An 18,448-nucleotide genomic window follows, 5' to 3' on the forward strand; every position below is an offset into this window, starting at 1 on the left:
GACACACAAAAGCTCTGGGCCGGATGGTTTCACAGGAGAATTTTACAAAACATTTAAGGAAGAGCTAACCCATGTCCTTCTCAGACTCTTCCCAAAAATCCAAGAGGAGGGAAGACTCCCAGACTCTTTTTATGAGGCCAGCATCACCCTAATCCCAAAACCAAATAAAGACCCTACAAAGAAAGAAAACTACAGGCCAATTTCGCTGATGAACATAGATGCTAAAATCCTCAACAAAATATTGGTAAACCGCATTCAGAAGAACATGCAGAAGATTTTCCACCGTGTTCAAGTGGGATTCATCCCAGGGATGCAGGGATGGTTCAATATACGCAAGTCAAGAAACGTAATACATCACATAAATAAAAGAAAGGACAAAAACCACACGATCATCTTGATAGACGCAGAAAAAGCATTCGATAAGGTACAGTACCCATTTATGATCAAAACACTCAGCAAAATGGGAATAAATGGGGCATTCCTCAACGTCATAAAGGCCATATATGAAAAACCTACAGCCAACATCATACTCAACGGGCAAAAACTAAGAGCTTTCCCACTAAGATCGGGAGCATCACAAGGATGTCCACTTTCACCACTTCTTTTCAACATGTTATTGGAAGTCCTAGCCACAGCGGTCAGACAAGAAAAAGAAATAAAAGCCATCCAAATAGAAAACGAGGAAGTAAAACTATCATTGTTTGCAGGTGACATGATAGTGTACATTGAAAACCCTGTAGACTCTACCAAAAAACTCCTCAACCTAATAAGTGAATTTGGCAAAACAGCAGGATACAAAGTCAATATTCAGGAATCAAAGGCATTTTTGTACACCAGCCATGAAATAGGAGAAGAAGAAATCAGAAAAAAAATACCATTAGATATAGCAAAGAAGAAAAATACAGTACCTAGCAATAAATTTAACCAAAGAGATGAAAGACCTGTACGCAGAAAACTATACAACATTGAAGAAAGCAATTAAGGAAGACACGAATAAATGGAAGCATATACCGTGCTCATGGGTTTGAAGAATTAATATCATCAAAATGTCCATACTACCCAAAGCAATTTATAAATTGAATGCAATCCCTATTAAGATACCAATGACATATTTCACAGAAATAGAACAGACATTTCAAAAATATATATGGAACCATAAACGACCCTGAATAGCCGCAGCAATTTTGAGAAAGAAAAACAAAGTAGGAGGGATCACAATACCGGACATCAAACTATAGTACAAAGCCACTATACTCAAAACAATCTGGTACTGGCACAAGAACAGATCCATAGACCAGTGGAACAGAATAGAAGGCCCAGAAATAAGCCCAGGTCTCTATGGGCATCTAATATTTCATAAAGTGGGCAGAAGCCTAAAATGGAGCAATAACGGCCTCTTCAACAAATGGTGTTGGGAGAGCTGGACGGCTACATGCAAAAAATTGAAATTGGATCATCAGCTGACACCATACACAAAAATAAACTCAAGATGGATAAAAGACTTCAATATAAGTCGCAACACCATCAAAGTCCTAGAGGAGAACATTGGCAGGAAACTCTCAGATATCCCACGCAGCAGTTTTTTTCACTGATATGTCTCCTAGAACAAGGGACATAAAGGAAAGAATAAACAAGTGGGACCTCATCACAATAAGAAGCTTCTGCACGGCTAAAGAAAACATCAGCAAAAAGAAAAGGGAGCCATCCCTATGGGAAACTACATTTGCTAAAGATACATCAGATAGAGGTTTGATCTCCAAGATATATAAAGAACTCACTCGACTCCACTCCAAGAAGACAAATGATCCAATCAAAAAATGGGCAAAGGACCTGGGCAGACGCTTTTCCAAGGAGGAGATACAGAGGGACCAGAGACATTTTAAAGGATGCTCAGCATCACTAGCAATCAGAGAAATGCAGATCAAAACCACCATGAGGTACCACCTCACAGCGGTCAGAATAGCCATCATAAACAGATCAACAAACAACAGGTGCTGGCGAGGCTGTGGAGAAAATGGAACCCTCATACACTGTTGGTGGGAACGCAGACTGGTCAGCCATTGTGGAAAGCGGTGTGGAATTTCCTCTAAAAGCTGAAAATGGAACTGGCATTTGATCCACTGATTCCCCTGCTGGGACTATACCCTAAGAATCCCAAAACGCCAATTCAAAAGAACCTCTGCACCCCAATGTTCATAGCAGCACAATTTACAATGGCCAAGTAATCGAAGAAACCTAAATGCCCATCAGTAGATGATTGGATCCAAAAAGTATGGTACATTTACACAATGGAATACTACACAGCAGAAAGTAAAAAAGAACTACTAAACTTCGTGACAGCATGGATGGAACTCAAGAGCATTATGCTAAGTGAAATAAGCCAGGGGGCAAAAGACAAATACCATATGATCTCACCTATAAGTGGAACCTAACCAACAATACAAAGATGCAAGGAAAATATGACCAGCAACACTGAAAGGAAAAGAAACCAACAGAGACAAGAGGGAAGGAGGGAGGGGGAGTGGGGGAAAAAGAAGGGAAAGGGAAAGTCATGGAACATATAGCAAGGACTCATGGACAAAACCAAAGGGGAAGAGTTGAGGGAGGGAGGGAGGGAGGAGGGTGGCAAGGGAAAGTGGTGGGGGGTAGGCAGAGACAAATGTATTTGAAAAAATAAATAAATTAATTAAAAAAACCCAAAAGCATGCTATTAAACCATGAATAGGTTAATAATGAGATCAAGGGAGAAATCAAAAAGTCTTTGGAAATGAATGGAAATGAAAACACAACAATCCAAAACCTATGGGACACAGTGAATGCAGTCCTGATAGGGAAGTTCATTGCAATATATGTATACCTAAAAAAGACAAAAACATTTCAAATAAACAACCTAACTCTACAGCTACAAGAACTGGAGGAATAACAGCAAACAAAGCCCAGAGTGAGTAGAAGGAAAGAAATTATCAAGGTCAGAACAGAATTAAATGACATGGAGACTAAAAGAACAATTCAAAGGGTCAACAAATCTAGGAACTGGATCTTTGAGAAGATAAACAAAAGCTACAAGCCTTTAAGCAGGCTCATCAAGAAGAAAAAGAGAGAGGACCCAAATAAATAAAATGGAAATGAAAGAGGAGAAATTACAACTGATACCACAGAAATACAAAGGATTGTAAGAAGTTACTACAAACAACTACATGTCAAAACCTGGGTGAAATGGAAAAATTTCTAGAAACATATAATCTTCCAAAACTGAATGAAGAAGAAGCAGAAAGCCTCAACAGACTGATAACAGCTAATAACACTGAAATAGTAATCCAAAAGTACTCCTGTCACAGTAAAGCTCCTGCACCAGATGGTTTCACAGGAAAATTTTACAAAACTTTTAAGGAGGAGCTGACCCCTATCTTTCTCAAATTTTTCCAAAAAATCCAAGAAGAGAGAAGATTCCCAAACTCTTCTTATGAGGTCAGCATCATCCTGATCTCAAAACCAGATAAAGACATAACAAAAAAATAAAACTACAGGCCAATATTGCTGATGAACATAGATGCTAAAATCCTCAACAAAATATTGGCAAACTGCATCCAGCAATACATTAAAAAGATCATCCACCATGATCAAGTGAGATTCATCCCAGGGATGCAAAGATGGTAAAATATTTGCAAATCAATAAACATAATTCATCACATAAACAAAAGGAGAGATGAAAATCACATGGCCATATCAATAGAGGCAGAAAAAACATTTAATAAAATACAGCACCATTTATGTTAAAAACAGTCAGCAAAGTGGGAGTAGAAGGGACATACCTCAACATAATTAAAGCCATATATAAAAAACCTACAGTTGACATCATACTCAATGGGCAAAAACTAAAAGCTTTCCTACTAAGATCGGGAACAAGACAAGGGTGTCCGCTTTCACCACTTCTATTCAACATAGTATTGGAAGTTCTAGCCACAGCAATCAGACAAGAAAAACAAATAAAGAGTCATCTCAATTGGAAAGGAGGAAGTAAAACCATTATTGTTTGCAGATGACATGATGGTGCACATAGAAAACCCTATAGACTCCACCAAAAAACTACTCAACCTAATAAATGAATTTGGCGAAACAGTGAGATACAAAGTCAATATTTGAAATCAAAGGCATTTTTATATACCAACAGTGAAATATCAAAAACAGAAATCAAGAAAAAGTTCCATTTGCTATAGCAGCAAGACAGAATGCCTAGGAATAAGTCTAACCAAGGAGGTAAAAGATCTGTACCCAGAAAACTACACAACACTGAAGGAAGAAATTAAGGAAGACACAAATAAATGGAGGCATATACCGTGTTCATGGATTGGAACAAAAAACATCATCAAAATGTCCATACTGCCCAAAGCAATTTATAGATTCAACTCAATCTCTATTAAAATACCAATGATGTATTTCACAGATACAGAACAGACATTTAAAAAATTCATATGGAACCATAAGTTATTCTGAATATCTGCAGCAATTTTGAGAAAGAAGTACAAAGGAGGAAGGATCACAATACCTGATATCATACTATATTGCAAGGCCATTCAAAGCAGTCTGCTACTGGCATAAGAACAGACACATAGATCAATGGAACAGAAAGAGCCCAGAAATAAACCCATGTCTCTATAGACAATTAATATTTGCAAAAGGGGCAAGAAGCATAAAATGGAGTAAAAATAGCCTCTTCAACAAATGGTGTCAGGAGATCCGGACGGCAACATGCCAAAAAATGAAACTCTTCCACCAACTTACACCATACACAAAAATAAACTGAAGATGGATAAAAGACTTAAATATAAGTTGCAACACCATAAAAGTCCTAGAGGAGAACATAGTCAAGAAACTTTCAGATATTCCATGCAGCAATATTTTCACTGATATGTCCCATAGAGCAAGGGACATAAAGCAAAGGATAAACAAATGGGACTTCATCAAATTAAAAAGCTTCTGCCAGCTAAAGAAAACATGAGCAAAATGAAAAGAGAATCAATCATATGGAAACTACGTTTGCCAATAATTTCCCAAAAATATAAAGAACTCACACAACTCCACTCCAGGAAGACAAACAATCCAATTAAAAAATGGGCAAAGGATCTGAACAGACACTTCTCCAAGGAAGACATACACAGGGCCCAGACACATTTGAAAGGTTGCTCAGCATCACAAGCCATCAGCGAGATGCAAATTAAAATGAGAAACCACTTCACACTAGTCTGAATGGCCATCATAAACAAATCAACAAACAATGGGTGCTGGTGAGGTTGTGGAGAAAAGGGAACCCTAGTACACTGTTGGTGAGAATGCAGACTGGGGCAGCCATTGTGGAAAACAGTGTGGAATTTCCTCAAAAAGCTAAAAAAGGAACTGCTTTTGACCCAGTGATTCCACTGCTGGGATTATACCCTAAGAATCCCAAAACATCAATTCAAAAGAATCTATGCACCCCAATGTTCATAGCAGCACAATTTACAATGGCCAAGTAATCGAAGAAACCTAAGTGCCCATCAGTAAATGAGTGGATCAAAAACTGTGGTACATTTACACAATGGAATACTATGCAACAGAAAGAAAGAGGAACTCCTAGCCTTCATGACAGCATGGATGGAACTCGAGAGCATTATGCTAAGCTAAATAAGCCAGAGGGTGAAAGACAAATACCATATAATATGACCTCTAAGGGGAACATAACCAACAAAACAAAGAAACGAACAAAATGGAACTAGAAACATGGAAATAATGAATTGACAGGAACCATAGGAGCAGAGTGAGGGGGATAACAGGGAAAAGAAGGAGAAGGGTCTTCAAGGAACATGTATAAAGGATTCGTTGACAAAGACAATACGAGGGGAGGGTGGAATGTGGGAGGTGGTGGTGGGTAGGGCAGGGGGAGAGAAATGGGGGGAAATGGGGACAACTGTAATTGAACAACAATAAAAAAAGACTATAGCTTAGATCTCAAAATAATGCAGAGGAGGGTGGAACTTTTGTAATTTTTTAAAGTTACATTTCTCCACCCTTACTTCTTTATTAATTGTCCTTGAACTAGGGACAAGCTCTTTTGCATTGGTGTCAATTGTCACCACTGATCTCTCTCTGACCCTGCACCTGTTTCAGATCTGTTACATAGACCATCATATTTTTCCTTTTAAAGAGGCAGGTTATCTGTGGATCGTATAACTGGAAGTATCTATTGCAGGGCCCCTGGGATCTCGCAACGCCTACTCCTCAGAACAGAGCACATAACAACCGATTGCATGGAAACATGCTTTGTGCTAGATCAGGGGAGAGAAGGATCATATAAGCCAAGTGACTTCTATAACTGCTCCCGGAGAATGGACTCACCACTTATAAGGAAGGACATCTGGATTGTAGGTAGTCTGTGCCTCATCTCATCTTCTTTACTTTGGCATGTGTTCCGGTCCATGATGACACGGGGAGGTAGCAGACAGGCTCCTGCTCTTGAGGACACACAGGTACTAATATCACTTTTAACTAAAACAGATTAATTTTACTGTTCTATTTGAATGTTTCCAGTCAGGGAGTGGTGCCTGACAAAGGGGCTGGAAGGCATGCCCAAGACTGACCTCTCAGGAGAGCATGGGGGATAATAAAGGCAGATTTCAACATTTCTGACATCTGTCCCGACTTTCAGGGAAACTTAAACTACCATTCCTGGCACATATTAAAGTTGATGGTCTGGTTTTTTTTTTTTTGCTTGTAAGAACTAAAATTAATGTCAACATCTCTTTGTTCTTCTACTTCTTATATGGCTTAATTATGAAAATAACACAAAAACAAAACTTTCTTTCCCGTTATTAAGAGGTCTTTGGCAAAAACAGTGTCTAAAGGGTAATCACCCATACTGAGAAAGCTATCTAGCACAGCCTTCTATGCCTTTTCCTTTGAACCTTGCCTGACAATCCCTTTCACTTGATACCATAGCTATTTGAGGAATGAAATTCAGCCAGGATAATAGTAGGCTTCTGAAAGAAGAAGAACAATTCAGATTCTAGGGATTTTACCATTTTCTAAGAGAAGGTATATGTATCTGGAAAAACAATTCATTCTTCATATTTAATTCTTTTTATCAATTAACAGAATAAGTTATTTTTAAAACAGTATAGACAGTTTAGAAGATGCCACAGGAAACAGTCTGAGTCACTGTTTCTATAGGATGTGGATTTACAGTAGAGTTCCTCAACTTTTTTTCATTCTCTATTTCACTTCCAGAGACTTTTGGTTTTTTCCCCCTAGTTGAATCCTTCCTATGGGTTAATACCATAGGTAGACTATATATCTGTTTAGGTATTAAAGATATATCTGTATTTTATGCATAAAAAGTAATATTTTTAACCCCTCCTAAGGAATCAATTTTTACCCCCCAGGGGGTGATATCACCCTCATTGAAATGCATGGTTTACTGCTAAAAAAATTTCTCCAGGTCATTTGGACAATATATTCCTATGCTACCAATATAGGGTAGGGCAAAGCAAGTTTACAGTTGTGAATACACAAAACAGAGTTTATTCTTGTATTATTTATTAATTATTGTATTATTTCCTATATGAACAATTGTAAACCTACCTTTGCCGTACCCTGCATATAAATACTTTCTTTATGCCTTATTCAACAAGAAACTACCAACTCAGCATCTTGGTGGTGTTTAGAGGACCGAGAGCCCTGGGAGTCCGGCTTTCCTGATGTTTCTGAGCCTTTCCAGGAGGCCCTGACACAGTATCTCTGGGACCATTAAGTTTACTTTCAGAGGAACTGCCAAATCTTGGAACAGTTTATCATTTGACCTATCTTACTTAAGGACAAAATAAAAGAGTTGGGAGAAAGATGGACAGACATGAACTAAAAAAAAAAACAACAACAACAAGACATCTTAAATATTTTAAGCCTCTAGATCTGACCTAATATCGTGGTTAGGTCTGTATTTTCAAACTTGGTCATAGTTGCCCAAGCATTAGTAATTTTTGGCTGTTTAACATATCTCCTATGGGAAATGCTAGAAGAGTATTCATCTTCCAAATGGAAAAGAATGTTATTCACCCAAGATATGAGAATGTAGTCCTCATAATATTTCCCACTGAAAAGATAAGCAAGGTATATGGCCTAGTTAGGAGTATGTTGATGTGCATTTAAAGTCAGATTCTACAACATATCCTTGTACTTTTCCTCATTGCTAATGATTATTTAGAAATGTGGGCTTAGAAATTTCTATAAGCACAGCAGTTTAAAAACAGTCTTTTGTAGGGGCATCAGAGAATCCTATTTGTGGTATTAATGTGCTCTGTACCCATTCAGGACATAAAACAATTGAAAGGTTTTTCCAAGAACCAGGTGCAGATACCTGTCCATGTAGTTCTTGGTGTGCTGTACCAAACACGCAGATCATGTTTGTGTCATTTCAGGTTCTCAGAACAATTAAAATTCTTGATAGTTCTATGTTATTTGGGGGTAATATGAGAAAAATATTTTATTTTCTCTTTCTGAAAGTTAAAGCAACATAGTAAAAAATTTAAATATTGCACATTAAGTCTGTGTCCCTAGGTGAGAAAATATATAACATACTTGACAACAAAATTCCTAAATGTTCACATCAACTTACCTAAAACATTATGGTTGTAAAAAGCACATTGATCTATTAGTGTTCCCCAAACATCAGTTTTTCACATATCACCTTTATGACTTTTGCAATACTTGCATACTAATTTTACCCCATTAATTATTTTTATATATCAAGTCATTTAAAAATATTAGCAGAAGCAGTAACAGTGAAGTCATGGTTATGATATGCTTATTCTAAATTTTCAAATATATAATAACACAAAAGCATACACATAAATTTTAAAAGTGATTTTGTTAGTTAACCCCAAATCCCTAACAATGAGGTGATCCCAAGTCACCTGGTGGAAACTCTTTCCAGGTCTCTACCATATGCCATTTGGCTCTTTCAACTTCATTTTTCACTTTCTGCCTGCCATGTAGTAGCAATAACATAGATCAGAGAAACTGGTGATAAGCAGTCAGCAGTGGAGAGAAGAGAGGTCTGAAAACTTTGCTCTCTACACAGCAGGCACATAGAAAATAGATAACAGGTAAAGTTTACTTAGTGTTTCTTACATGTCTGGACCAGTGTTCTCCATATTGTTGCTTTTGAGGTCCCATCAGAAAGAAGAGCTGAGTCGAGAGCATATGTGTAGATGGTTTGTTTGGAGAACTGATTTCAAGGAATAAGAGTGGGAGCCTGATTATGAAATAGGGAGGGAAGGAAGGAAGCACCAGCAAGTTCAATTGCCAAGCTGACCACTGCTGGGTGGTGACCTCAGAGCTGTTCACACATAGGACTGAGGGAGGCCCTAACCTACCAGTGCCATCCCCACTAGTCAAGGGCTGTCTTGTGGGTTGACTAACCCTATGGAATTTTCAGCAGCATATCAGTGAATCCTGGTTCCTATTGAGTTCCCAGGTAACACTTTACCCTTGCAGCTTGCAATTAGGGGAAGGTGATTTTCTAGTCTGTCGATTGTGTAAAAATGATAAATGCTTATTTGGATACCAACACAAACTTGCACATGATCCATGGCTCATGGCGTCATCTGGTCAGGGATTTGCATGAGCGCAGGTTATTGTGGCATTTCCATAATGGATGGATAGGAAAGGCCTGTGCTCTAGCATGAAGGCTGTGACTCAAAGGTTAAGAACATGAGAAATGCAGCCTTGAGAGACCTTGGAGCTCAGCTCATTCAAATCCTTTTTGATGGGAGAACTCAAAGTCCAAGAGAGGTAAAATTGACTTGCCCAATATTTGTGACATCAAGAACTATCCTTTCCTAAAATCAGAATTGTCTTCTAACCACATTTTCTATATTGTTTCCATGTTTTCTTTTGTCAGAGCCAGCCTTCATCACAGAGGAGGTGCACAGCACTTTGCATAGTCACTCTTCAGGTTCCCTATTGGTCTTTTCCCATGTGGGCGCAGCACCTCAGTGACCAGGGCAGCCTCTGGGTCAGCCAGAGCACCTAGCAGGGTGGCCGGCCACCAACCAGGTCTGCTGGCCTCTTGCTTTTGTGCCACCTCTTTCTGGGTAGGAGCATCCTGCTTCTTAACTTACCTGTGCCTCAAGCTCCTCCTCTAAGACAAATGTCATCAAGGCATTAGTCTGGGAGCTCAGGTTTAGTGCTCCTGTCTGTGGCCAGGTATCAGTAAAGGCAATGGCTAGGCTAGGAATGAGGGGTGCGTGAGCCAAACCCCTGACCTGTCTAGTCAGTTGACTTTTAGCTTGTAGTATTTGCATTCCAAATATGAACAGTGAACAAGGATGTAAAGTTATGTTCTTATATTTTTTTATACAGTTTAAGCCTTACCTGAACTAAATTAAGATAAAGGGTAAATATAACAATGAATTATGAAGACAAGATTTTAATTCATAATGTATTTTTTTATGTGTCCCTGAGAAAGGATTCTATCTTCTGTAAAATGTAAACATTTTATAGTACCATTTTCTCACTTTCAGCCATACAGTTTAAGTGGCATTTTTGCTCCATTGTTTTTGGTATGCAGAGGTGCAGATATACCACTGGAATTTTTAACTGTGGAATGCTGATAGGATGGAATAATTCACCACCAGGTAGTGCTGTCCTATCACCATGGGCCTGTTCCAGAGCATCTCTCAGTTCTACTGACCCATTTCAGCTTTGGTATCTGAGTCTAGCATATATTTAGTCCTCTGGATGCTTTCAGATTCTGTAAGGGGTTTTGGCTCCCAAGAATGCCTAGGGAATAGAAGAGGAGGAAACAGCTGGAGATGAAGATTTTGTTTGGAACTTTTAAATTTCCCATAGTCTGTCAAAGGCCTTAGCACTCCCCTGAATCACTCAAGACCCTTCAGTTCTCCATAGAGAGCTTCAGAGAGTCTCATGAGTGTAACTTCAGAAAATGCTCATTACCCACTCCAGCCTGAACCCCAAGGAAGCTCCCAACAGCTCTTGGCGTTTTCCTAATTGCCTGCGAAGGAGAAACTAGGACAAGCAAGGGACGCACTTGATAAGTCTATATTGTCTGGCACTGCTTTTTCCTGGGACATCATCCAGAAGAGGGCATTTCTTGAAGTGAGCACCCTGGACCTCCTGAGGGTAAGATGTGAGGCTCTTTCAGATGTCTGCAAGGACAAAATTATTCTCAAAATAATTCTAATACTTTTGCCTTTTTCCCGGCCTTGAAATTTGCATTAATGAAGAACAGACATTGTGAGTGAAGCTAATGGCATCTCAGCACGAAATAAAGTGGCACCAAAGTATACTAGTAATCATAGCATTTTTTTCACAAGACACTCCAAGTTTTTGTTTTTTATAGAGCCAGTTTTGCTTAAGAATATACTTGATGAAACAAGAACATAAATACATTTAATCAGACTGTATTAAAAGGTAAATATTCACTTAAATCTTTGTGTCTAGATTCTATATTAATTTACTCAATAAAGAACTGCTGAGCCCCCTACTGAATGAAAGACACAGCATTGGATCTGCTGGGATTCTCTCATTATTATTGCCAAATACAACTCTGGTTTGAAGGACAGATACTTGAAACTCAAAGATGCAAAAAGTTTCACTTGCTAAGGTCACTGGTAGTCTCAAAAAGAAGCAGAATCTGATAAAACATGATCATTTATTTAAAGGGTGAACATAGGATCCATATTTGGGTTGCAAATGGCTGTTTCCTTTCAGTCTGCAGCTCAACATGTTTATATAGAGATGTTTTATATTAAAGTCTTACTTTAAGCTACTTGGAAATTTCTAGTTATTTAGAAATTAAAAAAATGGGTGATTACAAGAGTTAGGTCTCATTTCTTTCTAACCTTTTAGTACGAGCATGGTGAATTGTTATGATATGAGTTTCTACATTCTTTTTTTAAATTGATCTTTGAGAGAGAGAGAGAGAGACATCAAGTTGTTGTTCTACTTATTTATGCATTCCCTGGTTGATTCCTTCATGTACCCTGACTGGAGATCAACCCCGCAACCTTGACGTATCAGAACAATGCTCCAACTGAGGGCTACCCAGCCAGGGCAAGTTTCTACATTCTTAAGGCCGTTTTTGCATTTCACCTATTTATGTGTTAAACTTGGGTTTATTTACTTATTTAACAAACATGTAAATTGTCCTCACTGTGTGCCAGACCCTGTGCTAAGCTCTTTACAAATATGAACTTGGTTAAACCTTGTAGGCACTACCCTGTTGAACTCTATGGATAATAATAATGATTGCAAACATTTATGTTGTGTTTATTGTGTTCCAGGCATTGTGATAAACACTTTTCATACCACACCTCAGTTAATCCTCACAATTGCCCCATGAATTTGGTATAATTTTCACCTCTCTCTTATAGATAAGTAAACTGAGGCTTAGGGAAATTAGGAACTTGCCCAAAGTTATGCAACTAGATACCATGACATTTCTTTTTGAATGGATCAACTTGCCCAACACATGACACAGGTAATTCAGTTTATTAATAGAAAATTTGACTGGAACTTGCTTTTTAAAATGAGATGTTTTAAAATTAAATTTGAAAACAAATCACCTCTGATGAATTTTCTAAGAACAGTTTGTATTATCTTTACATTATCTGAAATATAGTTCACATTTAATGATTATTTTGGTTATTTGTTCCAATTCTTTACTGAGTAAAGTAATATAGAATCTGGGCACAAAGGTGTAAACACAGGCAGACTGGATAGATAACATAAGCTAGTTTCTATTTCACAGCATATAGAGGCTTGTCTCTGGAACTGCAAGATAACAGTGACCTCCAGTGGGCAGAAGTTGTGAATGTTACTGCAGCCAAGCAGTGAAATCAGAGCACTTCAGGCCAGTCTTTCCAATTGTTGAAATCAATGAATGTCATGTGTCTGCAGTCAGACACATTCTCTTAACCTTTGGTTCATGGATGCAGGAAGAATACATTGGAACTAATGATTATTTCAAACATATAATAAGATTAGAAGATTATAAACTAAATGCTCTTTGTCAGCACTGTATAAAATAATTTTTGTTTTACACTGCATAACAATTTCTATGTTTTCGTACTTTATTAATAATAATTACATCTTGACTACTAAATGGAATTAACTTTTTACTAAAGATAGATCAGGAAGGTGGATAATCCAAAGATTATCTTATTTAGTGTTTAGAATATTACTTGGCATTTTGGCAGTTTGTGTACACATAGTTTTCCTAATAATGAGAAGTTACAATGTGAGACATTTTTTACTGTGTGATATAGTTTAGTGTAAGACCACAGCTTGAATTTTATTTCTGCCTCCTGCTATCTTTATGACACTGAGTACCTTATTGAGCCTTACTCAGCCCATTTCCTCATTTGGGGTTAATAATACCAACCTCACAGGATTGCTGTACACATCAGTTAACATAATGGATGGCATAGAGAAATTATTCTGTAATCAAAATAGTAAGCTTTACACACTGGGCGTCTTTTGTGTGGCCTTGTCTCTTTGTTGCTGTGAACGCCACAGATCTAGCTTCCTTGATGGACTTTTCTCCTCTGCTGTCTTTCCACACTGAATTTCCTTCTATGTTTTACAGAAGTGGGTTGGAAACCTTAGAAATCTTGGTGCCTAGTTTTCCTGTACTATTGACCCTTACTATCCCCATCACATCTTATCAGACATCAGACACTAAATTCTATATGTGGCTTCTTGAAAGCCTTCTTACATTTCTCCGTTTAATTCCCACTGGAATAATGGCAAAATGGGTTAGTATTTCTCCCACTGTCATCTAAGGGACACTGTGTGTACAGATGACTTATCTTCTCTGAAAAGGGAGAAAGGTACTCCATCCAGTTCAGCATGAATTCTCTCTCAAAATGCCAATCTGTATACAGGATTACAATGGGTACATGACTTTAAAAGTGAAAAGATTAATCAAATGCTTAGTGGTGAGATCATATTATTTGATATACAGAGGATTTAGCCACATGAACTTAACAGAATATGAGAGAAAGCAGAGACTATTATTTTATTGAACACATTACCCAGTGTGCCATGGAACTGCACAATGAGTAGTTTGTTCAAGATTGACACAGATACTGTTTACAAAAATTTATAAACTTACAAATTACAACAATGATTATCACTGTAATGACAAAATGAGCAGGAGAAGTTTCGCTGATGTCCTGTCTAGAACCTTTGTCTCAGCATTTTAAATGGTGAACAATCAGACCTGACCTACTTACTGTTGGATACCACAGGGGAAACTGCATTCTCTACTTCTCAACTTTCTGTCCTTGTTCCCTGAGAGCCATTCTTGGTCCCAGGCTCACAAGGCCACATATAATTTATTACAGAGCTGTATATTATAATAAAATTAACTGGAGATAAAGGAAAAAGTGGAAAGTTCATAATGTATAATTCTTAAGCTTGTCCACCAGATAATGACTTATAACTAAAACTTTATGACATGTTTCCAATTATTCTATTTTAATATTATATGTTTGCAGGATCAACATCATTTTATGTGGGATTATTAATATTACCCAACACATAATATTGTAAATTCTCAATGCACATTAAAATATTAAAAGCTCTGAGAAGTCCCCCTGTTTAAATAATGACAACAACAAAACCATTTTTAACCAGGCACATGGGAAGCATTTAATAAATGTGAACTCATATTTGAAACATTATTACCATTAGTATTTATCCCAAGAGATTTCAAAATTTACTTGACCACTGAACTCTTCTGTCTTCTGACTGATATTCACATCTCAGCATGCCCTAAGATGTACCTTGGGGAATGCTGGTTTGTTTGCAGAGGACCAATTATTGACTTTGTATAAAAGAGACCCAGATATAAATCTTTGTGGAACCCTTTCTGGTTGTGTGATTTTAGTCATTTAACCTGAGTCTCAGTGCTGGGTTCATCAAAATGTTGTAATAATTTCTCCTGGCAGAATAATTGGGAAGATTGAATTAGTTAATCTATCTGTTAACAAGTAGCTTGGTGCCTGGCACAGAGATGTGACCCCAAATTTAATTTGTTTCCACCTTTTTACTTTTTACCTCACCTGTCCTCATTCTCTCTCTGGTTCTAAGCCTTTTGAAATGCTTTCTGTTCCTCAAAGCCAGTTTCAGATCTTATCACAGTCAATTCTAATCTGACCTCCCCAGTTTGTATTGACTGCATCATCCTTTAAGGAACCCATTTAAATTCCCTTTGATATACCATTTACATGGGTAAGTTTGGTGTTCTCATTTCGTGGGTTGGCCTCTTCTCTGGAAAAAGCTGGGTCTCCTTCCTCTGTGGGGATCATTCCCTGTATTCCTTTGTATCATTCGTAGCAACTCTGTTAAAGTCCATTTTCATTTGTGTTCTTGATATTACTGACACATGATAGAAACAATTTAATATTTTAAATCTCAGAAGTGAGCATAATTATTAATATATTTATCTCAAATATTTAAACAAAGTAATGCATAGAACCAATCTCTAAATAGCAAGATTCTAAATATTTGGAGTAATATTGATGTTGGACATTTCCCCACAGAGTTGCAGGAGGCCGACTGGCAGAATCAATTTTGAGAGGCTGGGGTGATCTGATGTACCCCAGGTTTCCTTAATTTACTAACAGATCAAATTGTCCTCTAAAAGGGAATACCATCTACATGTAGTTCTGAGTGCTTTTTGCCCGCTTCGGAAGAACAAGGTAATATGCTACCTCTTTCTTTCAAGTCAAAATTTGCCTATCAACTTGCACTCTAAAATGGCTCTGATGAAATTGAGTGAAAATGGTTTATGATTTTAGCCAAGAGTCATTGTGTAGATTCTGAAGTCCCTTTTGAAATTATCAAAAAATAGTAAGTTACTTGAACATAGGTTTTACATGTTTGCTGTCTTCTTTTATATGTTCTAATCTTTGGAAGTTGCTATTTTACGTGTGATGATGGTGGTCAATCCATACTGACTAGAATCCTATTACTTTAAGAGTGGTCTATGATTCATCAGCATCACCTGGTCCCACCTGGACCTACTGAATAAAAATCTGCACTACTACAAGGTCCCTGGATGATTAATGTGCACATTAAGGTCTGAGAAGTGCTAGAATATTAGTTACCTCCTGAAATTGAAAAATGAAGGGTCAATTAAAATCTCCTGTAAAAAAATTGCTGAAAGAAAAATAAAAATTTACTGCTGCAATTGTGAATATGTTTACCCAAGTATAGAGGTATATTACATATATATACACACAAGTCCAGAATGTGTGTGTGTGTGTGTGTTCTCCCAGGAGTCTCTCAGACTGTTCCTTGGGAACCAGACAATATCCTTTCTTGAATATTTTCAGAGCATATTTTTCTTGGTAAAATAAATATGCCTAATAATAGTTCTTTCCATTAGATTTCCCAGGCAGACAAAATACAAAACTTGTACTATGGCCAGTTAGAGAAGATGGCAAGGGCTGCTGAGAGAACACGTGCAAAGCCAAGCATGACCTGCCTTCCCTGTGAAGGTCACTCTGGGTCTCTCAGGACATTGAGATTCTCACTATTTGAAAGGTGGTGGAGCTGTGATGAGATACTGTGTCATGGAAATTCCTGGGTTTGTCCTTGTTAGCCAAGCAACAGGCAGTTTATATGAGAGCCACATATGTGCTGAATAAAGGAACATGGGCAGTGAGAATCTGTCTTGTAACTCTGTTACTTCTGTAGGTGCTTTCTGGCATGTAAAAGTGAGCACATGTCTTGTGGAGTGGCTGAACCCATTGCATTCTACGCTTGCTGGTTTTAGGATGGTTTTTGATTCAGAAGGTCCCAGGGTCAAGTGGAAAGATTACTGGCATCTGCAGTTTGTGGCCCCATCTGGGCTTTGATACTCACATTAAACAAATGACCTTGACTTTGAGCAAGTTATGTGACTCTGATAATTCTTTATGTGGTTTGAGAACCACTGTTCTAAGGCAGCATTTCTCAAACTCTTCTGAAGATGAAAATCACTGAGGGGGCTTGGTGAGTGAGTATACAAATCCCCAGGCCTTCCCTAAAATTACAGAAGCAGAATCTCCAGGAGTGGAGCCTGAGAATCTGTGTTTTTAATAACCACCAGAGGGTTCACTAAAGAAATTTTTTTAGTTTTCAATTACAGTTGATATACAATATTATATTAGTTTCAGGTATACAAAAGAGTGATTAGACATTTATATAACTTATGAAGTCTAGTACTCATCCCAAACCATACGTAGTAAAATACAGGGTAGGGCAAAAATAGGTTTACTTTTGTTTGTATGGAAAATAATACAATAATTAATAAATAATAACACAAGAATAAACTGTTTTGCATATTCACAATTGTAAACCTACTTTCACGCCTCCCTGTATTATTGACTACATTCCCTGTGTTGTACTTCACATCCCCATGACAATTTTTATAGCTGGCAATTTGTACATCTTATTCTCTCCCCTTTTTCACCCATCTCTTCAGCCCCCTCTCCTATCTTGCAACCACCAAAATGTTCCCTGTAGCTAGGAGTTTATTTCTTTTTTGTTTGTTTGTTGATTTTGTTTATTTTTTGGGGGGAAGATTAGTGATAGCTTTTATTTTATTATTCTTTTTTATTTTACAATTACAGTTGACATTCAATATTATATTTATTTCAGTGTATAGGATATTTGTTAGACATTTTATAACTTATGAAGTGATCCCCTAATAAATCATGCATCCACGTGGCACCATATATATTTATTATAATATTATTGACCATATTTCCTATGCTGTATAGTTTACATCCCCATAGCTATTTTGTAACTGCCAATTTGTACTTCTTCATCCCTTTACCTTTCTCACCCAGTTCCTCAACCACCCTCCCATCTGGCAACTATCAGTTTGTTCTCTCTATCTATGAGTATGTTTCTGTTTCATTTGTTTGTTTACTTTGTTTTTTAGATTCCACATACAAGTGAAATTATGTGGTATTTGTCTTTCTCTTTCTTTTTTTATATATATATTTATTGAATATGCTATTACAGTTTTCCCATTTTTTTCCTCCCTTATTCTCTTCCACCCTGCACCACCCTACCCCCAAGCATATCCCTCTTCTTAGTTCATGTCCAAAGGTTGTACATATAAGCTCTTTGACGTCTCCATTTCCTATACTATTCTTAATCTCTCCCTGCCTATTTTGTACCTACCATTTATACTGCTTATTCCATGTATCTTTTCCCCCATTCTTCCCTCTCCCCTCTGTTTTACTGTTCATAGTTTTTGATCTTTTTTTTTTAGGTAAGTCCCTTTAACATTTCATATATTAAGGGCTTGGTGATGATGAACTCCTTTAACTTTACCTTATCTGGCAAGCACTGTATCTGCCCTTCCATTCTAAATGATAGCTTTGCTGGATAGAGT

General features: G+C 37.5%; 1 protein-coding gene across 4 annotated transcripts in view; it reads left to right on the plus strand.

The window, feature by feature from the left end:
* The window catches only part of MYLK4 (myosin light chain kinase family member 4), a 112,661-nt gene that overhangs the window by 12,562 nt on the left and 81,651 nt on the right, over window positions 1–18,448 (plus strand). The window contains exon 1 of one of the 4 annotated variants that reach the window (XM_054591979.1): window positions 6,216–6,503. The exons of the other annotated variants lie outside the window; for them this stretch is intronic. Coding sequence (XP_054447954.1) covers window positions 6,285–6,503 — 219 coding nt within the window. The 5' untranslated portion in view covers window positions 6,216–6,284. Of the gene's footprint in view, window positions 1–6,215; window positions 6,504–18,448 lie in introns of those variants that run through there. 4 annotated transcript variants of the gene reach the window in all.

This window comes from Pteronotus mesoamericanus, unplaced genomic scaffold (genome assembly GCF_021234165.1).
Source record: "Pteronotus mesoamericanus isolate MK-2021 breed Mesoamerican mustached bat unplaced genomic scaffold, CSHL_Meso_final scaffold_31, whole genome shotgun sequence".
NCBI lineage: Eukaryota > Metazoa > Chordata > Mammalia > Chiroptera > Mormoopidae > Pteronotus > Pteronotus mesoamericanus.